The following is an 8562-nucleotide window of genomic DNA, read 5'->3' as shown; positions in this document are numbered from 1 at the left end:
CCCTGCCCCCAGCCCTCCTTCCAGGAGGGGCCAGGGTTGAACTCTCTAATAGGACTCTCTTAGAGCCAGACATGAGAGGTCAGCATGGGTCAGTAGTAGAAACAGATTTGAGATGTCCCAAAGGGTTGCAAGCTGTCATGACACATTGTGATCAGCTTAACCTTGCAACTGGCTGAGCTGCTGCTAAGAAGTATGAACTAAGAGTGGCTACTTGCTTTGTGCTCTAATTTCAGTTCTCTTGGGTAGCAAATGTTGGGTGAGAGCATCTTGGATCACTGCCTACTGTGCATCTTCCCCGGAGCCAAGGGGACTGTAAATGTTATCCACATCTTTTTCAGTTGTCATGGGTGACCAGGAGGAACCACAGCAGATGTAGTTCTGAGAGCTGGGGAAGTTGATGAGTTGATGATCAGCCAAGAAATAAAGAGGACAGAAGCACCTAAGAAATCAAAACTGTCCAGGCATGGTGGCACACACCTTTTAGCCCAGCACTTGGGAGGCAGAAGCAGGTGGATCTCTGTGAGTTCAAGACCAGCCTAGTCTACAAAGCGAGTTCTAGGACTGCCAGGGTGGTTAAACAGAGAAACCCTGTCTTGAAAAAAAATATATCAAATATGATCTTTCCAATAAAATATATAAAACTTGTGTTTAGAAGAAGAAATTAAGATTTTTTTTCTCCCTCACTTTGTAAGACCTGCAAATGTTAGAATCCTGTGGACATTTTTTATTTACACTTAGGAATCTGATGGCCTTTTCTCCTTGGTGCAGTGACCTCTTTCCCCATCCTCCTCTACTTATGCACAAATTCTTTTCAGATAACTGAGTAAGATTGTTATGTTGGACCCTAGCCAACTGAGAAAAGACAGGACTCCCACCTTCCTCAGAATAAAAACCAAATGCACTTCCTGTCTAGGTGTGTTCCCTCCCCTGCCTTTTCCTGCCCCAGCAAGCCTCTTGATCAAGAGTAAAGTTTGCCTCATCCAGACACTTAGCTGAAGTGATGGTCTCTCTTAGCAATCCAAACTTTTTTCTAATAGGGGCAACAGTGGGGAATCCAGTGCAGACTTGTGGGTGTAAAAGCTAGGGTATTTTACTTGTTGTAAAATGACAGCTAGCTATCAGGACCGTGGATATGTTAGGTTAAACACTGGACCACAACACCTACTATACTTCATCTAGGTATATGACCACGGTAATTATTTCTGTTCTTCCATTTCTGCATCTGCACAAAGAAATAGTAGTGCCAGCTTTCAGGTAGTTGTGAACGTGTTTAAAGAGTGCAGCCACTATTACATCTAATTCATTCTACTTACTGGATCTACTATTAGTAATGCTGACAATATTTAATACTAAGGTGAAAATCCACACATGCAAAAAAAAAAAAAAAAAAGACTTAACAGCAGTTTTTATTTTCTTCTTGTTATTTGACGAGTTTGTAAAATGAATCTGCATTGCTATTAATCAGGCAGAAGGGTACAAACTTTTGAACAGAAGTTTGATTAGTAGGCAGGTTAGAGAGCTTGAGAGGGTATAGGCACTTGCCACTGAGCTGGAGGATACGTGTTCGATCCCACCACCTACATTACAGGAGAGACCAGTGTGTCCCAAGTTGTCCTCTGACCTCCACATAAGTGCGCTGTCGCACGCTCCACCGCCCCTCCCTGCCACACAAAAAGTAAAAATTAATTTTGTCAAAACAATAAGATTAACCCATTGTTAACCAAAATTTCCAGATCACATTATTTAAGGGGATCGTGGGAATGGAGCGACTGTCAAAAGCACAGGCTGCCAGGCATAGAAACAGAGCTGCTGAATCACAGTCGTTAAAGGATACACTCTATCTTTTAATCAGCTCTGCCGGTGACGCGGAGGTCTGATTTGGGAGGGCTGCCGTGACTGGGTAGGTTCTGAGCCTACAATTCCCAAGCTGTCCTGCAAACTAGCGCGAGCGAGTCAACAGCCTGCCGGGAGTTGTAGTTTCTAACGGCCAGACACGGGCTATAAGAACATAGGCGATGGCTCCAGGAAACCAACCGTCCCACAATGCAAAGGCCGTCGGTGACGCCATTAGACGAGCGCCGGCAGCGCGGCGAGCGGGGAGCGCCGTGGTCCCCGCCGCCTCCCACCCTGCCGCCTCCGTCGCCGCCGCCTCCGTGGGCCCCTCCGTGTCTGCGCAGCTCTGCCCGCGGCTCCCGGAGGAGCAGCGGAGCGCGGGGCCCGGCGCGGGCGCGGGGTGCGGCCATGGCGGACGGTGCGGGAGCAGGCGCGGCGGGCCAGGCTTCGGGACCGGCCGGGGGCTCGAGTGGGGCGGGCGGCCCTGTCAATCCCGCTTCGCTGCCTCCGGGAGACCCGCAGCTCATCGCTCTCATAGTGGAGCAGCTCAAGAGCCGTGGGCTGTTTGACAGCTTCCGCCGGGACTGCCTGGCCGACGTGGACACTAAGGTACCTGGGCGTCGGGGGACCAAGGGGGGCGGACCATCCAGTTGCTTCGACGTGCCAGAGCCCGGAGTAAAACAAAAGGCACCTCGGGAGCCTGGCAGGGACGCGCTGCGCGGGGCACTACCGGTATCTTCTGAGTGGTGCACACCCGACACCGGAGGCCTTACCAGCTGTGATTTTTAAGTCTATCTATCTATCTATCTATCTATCTATCTATCTATCTATCTATCTATCTATCTATCTACCTACCTACCTACCTACCTATCTACCTATCTATCTATCTATCTATCTATCTATCTATCTATCTATCTATCTATCTATCTATCTATCTATCTATCTATCTATCTATCTATCTATCTATTCATTTNATCTATCTATCTATCTATCTATCTATCTATCTATCTATCTATCTATCTATCTATCTATCTATCTATCTATCTATCTATCTATCTATTCATTTATAGTTCTGTCGCTTTTCTGAACTTGAAGATTCTTTAATGGCTGCACACGTGTACCCACTCCATACCCAAGAAACTTGTGTTTTACAACCCTTGGGAAAGGCAGAGTACTTTAGAAGCTCCACCCATTCCCCTGTTCACCTGGGAGGTGATTTTTAGCACTGGCTGCATGGGACTGCACGTTAATAGTCCCTTTCCCCAGCTGAATCATTTGCAGACTTGTTTGAGGTCAAATTGGGATAAGCTGTCGAATCAGCGCCTTCTTTTTTTCCATTTAACTAATTGAAATGGAGTTAATGGCTAGGTTAGATCCAGTGCCAAAGGCCAGTCTACCGTTAAACAAAATGCTAATTCACCTCACTTGGAAACTTTGGAATGTGTGTCACGGGGCAGGTATATAGTAGCCAGAACATTCCCTTTCCCATTACAAAACTTGCTTGCCAAGATTAAGGTGTGGAGTTAGGAGCCTTTTTGCTGACTGAGAGGGCTCCTCAGGGTAGTGGTTGCTCCTCATGCTGTCAGGGCTGTGAGTCACCCAAGCAAGCTGGTCCAGTAGGCCTCAGCTGGGGCTCAGCTGTCAGTTACAGGCTGCTGGGGCCTGTCCTACGGCTTTGATGTGGGGTAAAGTCTGCCCTACATATACACGTCTTAGGCCACAATCTGCACAGGTAGGCCATCCTTCCTGCTTCCATGTTCTCGTAGAGCGACCAGAGCCACGCGGACACTGACATGCCATTCACCAAGGATGGGGTGAGGAGGTATTATCTGCCTCCAGTTGGAGAGAAGGAGGTCAGGGGCTCAGAACATTCCTTGTACTCACTAGGTAATTTCCTAGTCTTGTTCTTAAGCTCTAAGAAAGAGGATTTAGACTAAGTGCCTCAGGCTCCTTTGAGGGTCACAGCTTTCCTGGAAACTCTTCACAGAATTCCCTTGGTTGTAGCTGTAGGGACTCTTGCTGAGGCTTGGGTGGCTGTTTCATTTGGAGGGGCCTTTCCTTGGTATACTACCGTGAACATTCACTGTGAGTCAAGCAGACAGGAGTGTTTGCATTTTAGGGATGGAAATTACTGACACGTAGAAATCAGGTGACTTGTAAGAAGTCAGTGCTTGGCCTCAAACCCTGTTCCTTCCAGAAGCAGCTTGCATCTTTCCTTGGCCACATGGAGACAGAGGGCACCTTTGTTTCCTCTTTTAAGCCTGAAAGTCTAATGTAAAAAAATGAGGGCAGCATAGTACTAATAGGGTTTCCTCTCGTGGAGTTTCTTTAGAAGTAGATTGGCTTAAGGGCTGGAGCGAGAGCTCAGAGGTTAGGACTGCTCTTCCAGAGGTCCTGAGTTCAATTCCCAACAACCACATGGTAGCCCATAATGAGATCTGGTGCCCTCTTCTGGCCTGCAGGCATACACACACTCTATACTTAATATACATAATAAATACGTTTTGTTTTTTTTTTAAGTAGATTGACATATATAGACAGAGCCCTGCACTGTGCCCAGCCACTACAAGACAGGCACCCTGCTGGCTGTTGCCTCATGGCGGCTGTACTGCAGGTGAAGGCTGAGGTTGGGTGGGAGTGTGTTTAAAGGAGAAGATATGTTTCTCTGAAAAGCAGTTTCCTGAATGGCTCAGTGCCAGGACATTGGCACACACACTAACACTCTTCTGAATGAATGTCTTAGCCAGCTTACCAGAACCTGAGGCAGAAGGTGGATAATTTCGTGTCAACACATCTGGACAAACAGGAATGGAATCCTGCAATGAACAAGAACCAGTTGCGAAATGGGCTGAGGCAGAGCGTGGTTCAGTAAGTAGAGAAAAGGTGGAGGCCCCAGCGTGAATGCTACACAGGCTGCCCACAAGTTCATAGGGGTCCTGGTCTGTGGTGCTTTGTAGCCATCTTGCTGTCTTGTGCATCAGGGAGATGGTGAGCAGAGCTCTGGAGTGCCGGCTGCTCACTCTGGGTCATTCCTAGCTGTGTGCATTTGGTGGTAGCTCTTGAAACATCGGCGAATTATAAGAAAAGCAAATCTTGGAAGACTGATATGACTGCATTTGCTGATAGTGCAGAGATGCATGCAGGCGTGGCTGCCAAAGACGTGTAGGCAGTTGGACTGGGAGAGCCAAAGCATAGGCTCTTAGTTATATTGGTGTAGACCTAAGAAACTCATGCAGTAACGTTGTGCTGTATCCCCCAGAGGCCTTTATGTTAGAGGTTGGTCCCCAGTGTTGTTAAGGTGGGAGCTGGCAGAAGAGGTTCAGCTCATGGGGCCTTCTCCCCTGTGGCACTGAATTAGTTCTTTGAGAATCAGTTGTTGAGTTTAGCCAAGTGTGATGCCATGCTCCTGTCATCCCAGCACTCAGAAGTTGAGGCAGGAAGACTGTTAGGAAAACCAAGCAGGTTTGGTTATGTAGTGAGTTCCAGACCGGCCCTCAGGAAGTGGGACCTTCCTAGAGAAGGAAAGAAAATAAAAAATGGGTGAATTCAGCTGATTTTCTCACTAGGCATGCATGTGATCACCATCATGCTGAAACACAGATAGGGACTTGAGCAGAGTGTGCTGTGCTGCTAGCACTTTCTAGCCACTGGCATCATGAGCTAGGTACACCTCTTTACATTTCCCAACCTCAGCTACTTTGTTACAGCAACACAAAGAAAGGCTGGGTTAATGCAGGTAATCTATTACAGTCTGGATACTGGTACCATCTTCCTAGTTTTGATACTGTAGTGTGTCCTGCAAGGTGCTAACACCAGAGGCGTAAGAATAGAATATATGAGCCTCTTTATATATTTCCTTGAAACTTTTGACAATGCAGTGATTTTTGAAACTTAAAAGACTTTAAAAATAGAGAATGATTTTTGTTGACAATCTAGTACTCGTGTGGCTCATGGCCACTGAAATTGGAGTGTTGTAAATAAAGATGATTACACCCGTGTAAAGTCCTGTGTGTCAGGAGAGTATGGCATCTAAAGGTTCCCATGCTGTCTTCTGGTCTGTGTGGTATTGCTGCTCCCTTTCTCGGGATGAGCTCTGGTGGCTCAGAAGCCATCCTTTACTGAGTAGCTACACACTGTGTGTCTAATCTTTATGCTTCTTACCAGTCGTCACAAATCTCTGTTGTCTGGGCTGTGTTGGATGTTTGCATTGCTGCTGGAAACCATTTCTGTTCTTGCTGCTAAGTATAAATGCTGAAGAAAATGGAGACAAAACAAGGTCTTGCTGCCTTTGACATTATGACTGCAGTTTTCACTCCATACCTGAGGCCAGGCTCGCTTTTGCCTTGTGTCACATGTATTGGCCATTGGGGCAGTCTGCTCTGATTTGTCTCCTTCCTTTGTACAAAGTTGGAGCTGCATTAGGGATGGTAGGTAGCAGTCGGCTCTGAATCCCTTCAGATGAAAAACCAGTAGCCTAAACCCTGGGGAAAATGGATGTTTACTGGACACTTGGAACACATTGGTCCAAAGGAGAACTCTCAAGAACTAAATCACAGTGGTTTGTTTTATCCCCACAGGTCAGGTATGTTGGAAGCAGGAGTGGACAGGATCATTTCCCAGGTGGTAGACCCCAAACTAAACCACATCTTCAGGCCACAGATAGAGCGAGCAATCCATGAGTTCCTGGCTGCCCAGAAAAAAGAAGCTGTGCCAGCTCCGCCTCCAGAACCTGAAAGCCAGGATCCTCCAGCACCATCCCAGGATGCTTCCTAAGGTCTGGTACACCCTCTGTCCTCCCTGCCTGGTTGCTGTGTGAAATGGTTAGAAAAGGGCTAAGCTGTGATTAGAAGCCATGCATCACACCTATTCAGAAGAGTGGCTGTCCCACGGAACTCAGCACTCACACGCTCTCAAGTGTACTCTGTACCAGCGGAGCCACGCATCCAAGTCAACAGAGAGCCTCATGGTCCTCATCAGAAACCACTGTGGCAGCTGGTTTACACAGGGAACTCATGTGTTGGTCATCCTCTCTGAAATTGCTTACACGTAGCTCTGATACTGGTTGACATTTGCAGTTTTCACATGAAGTCAAGCATCATTTCCAAGTGTGGTTTCTCAGTTACCTGCCGCTCTGTTCCCTTTGTCTCAGGTTTAGGATTTAATCTAACTTTAAGATTAGCTGGAGATAGAGAGATAAATGTGGTCCTTGTCCTTGACAAGTCATGTGTTGTATGAGGAGATGGCGGCAGGTAGAGGAAAGCCACTGTATGAGCAGACTCCTCTCTTACCTGTTGTCACCCCACCCCCAGGGAGCTGCTAGTGCTCTCCTGTGAGTCTCCAAGACACTGTTAGTAATAAGGGAGGGAGGGAGGCAGGCTGTTGAGCAAGGCCTTTGAGCATGGCTGATTAGAGGTTGCAAGAGCACTGGCTGTCGTAGGGCAGTACCAGTGGGGCTGTCTTCTTGTGCCTCTTGGAGAGGTCCTTGATCCATCATGGAGTGTAGAGTATTCATTTTAAATCTCTCTCATTTCATTAATACGTTGTTAAGGAACATAAAGTTATTGAATATGGACCTTTGACAAAAGCATTTTGACATGATTGTCTTTTTTTTTTTTTTTTTTTAGAATTTGCCCGGTACCTTTGGAAAGCTCTACTTAAGCAATGGACTCCTGTTTCATACGAATATAACTTAGGCGGCCATGTCATTACTAATGTCAAGATTTTGGCCTTGACATCAGATGGAGAGCAAGTTTGGTGGTGGGACAGTTACCTGTACGTGCTCATGGATTGTGTCACCTTTGACCAGCCTGTCGAAGGGTGTGACCCCAGTAGACACTACAGAGGTTTATGCACTACAGTGACATGGGCTGTCCCGAACGAACTTTTATACTTGAACACAGACACTGCATGTGGATGTCAGCGCTGGCATTTTGTGGTGTGCAGAAGCCAGGCTGGAGGCTAGCTGGTCAGGACAGCGAGGGTCGGTGGGAGCAGCTGTTTGGTGGTGGGTTTTGATGTGCTAGAGTTACAGACTGCAGTGTGTGGCAGTTAGCATCAGTAGCCTTAAGGTTGTTGTGACCTTCCTGTGAATCCTTGGGAATCTTAGTGGTTTCCTTTCCTTGTTGGAGCCCTGGAGTGAGTGAGGAAGCTGAGACTTGGGGTGCATGGAAAGCTGCACAGCTTCTGTCCTGGCATCTCCCCATCCGCAGGGATGAGTCACTCTGGATGTTGTGCTCAGTTCTCATGTTTGTGTTTTTAGAAAAAAAAAAACTGATAATAAATAGTGGATGTTTTACAATAAAGTTGTTTGACGATCTTTCCCTAAAGCCTCAACAGAACCTTAGAGCCTTGTTTGTGGAGGGGACCCCCTTTCCTCTACCTGCCCCCTGTCTCTCTATACCACATAGGACTTGATGAGAAGGAAATACTGGTGTCTGCAACTTAGAAGCACCTGATTCAGGCTGGGCGGGGCAGCTGGTGGGGCAGGCAGTGGTTTGCCTGTTACGATGCAGCTCAAGCTTGGATGAGAACCATTGTCCCTGCATAGCTAAGGACAAGACTTGAGGAGCCCAAGGCTTGTATTTCTTTTCCTTTTCTCTTTCTCATACGTTAGTTATTGACCTAGGGTAGTGTGGGGTGGGGCAAGAAGGTCAGGTTGCGTGTGTGGCAGTCAGAAGACAGCTTGGAGATACTGTTCTCTCCTACTATGTGGGTCCCAGTGATTGAACT

At 47.3% G+C, this 8562-nt stretch overlaps 1 protein-coding gene across 1 annotated transcript; it reads left to right on the top strand.

Annotated features, from left to right (window-relative positions):
- Nucleotides 1–2043: 2043 nt before the first annotated feature.
- Nucleotides 2044–8159, top strand: Bod1 (biorientation of chromosomes in cell division 1). Its single transcript, XM_021177472.2, has 4 exons — nt 2044–2442; nt 4577–4701; nt 6411–6607; nt 7458–8159. Exons 1-3 carry the CDS (start codon nt 2044–2046, stop codon nt 6604–6606), a joined length of 720 nt encoding a protein of 239 aa, XP_021033131.1. The 3' UTR covers nt 6607; nt 7458–8159.
- Nucleotides 8160–8562: the final 403 nt, after the last annotated feature.

The sequence above is a fragment of the Mus caroli genome, chromosome 11 (assembly GCF_900094665.2).
Source record: "Mus caroli chromosome 11, CAROLI_EIJ_v1.1, whole genome shotgun sequence".
NCBI lineage: Eukaryota > Metazoa > Chordata > Mammalia > Rodentia > Muridae > Mus > Mus caroli.
This window is presented reverse-complemented; position numbering and strand designations above follow the sequence as displayed.

Coding starts and splice junctions, on each gene's coding strand:
- Bod1 (XM_021177472.2), top strand. CDS start 2,044: ATGCAAAGGCCGTCGGTGACGCCATTAGACGAGCGCCGGCAGCGCGGC. Junction 2,443..4,576: donor TGGCCGACGTGGACACTAAG/GTACCTGGGCGT, acceptor TGAATGTCTTAG/CCAGCTTACCAGAACCTGAG. Junction 4,702..6,410: donor CTGAGGCAGAGCGTGGTTCA/GTAAGTAGAGAA, acceptor TTATCCCCACAG/GTCAGGTATGTTGGAAGCAG.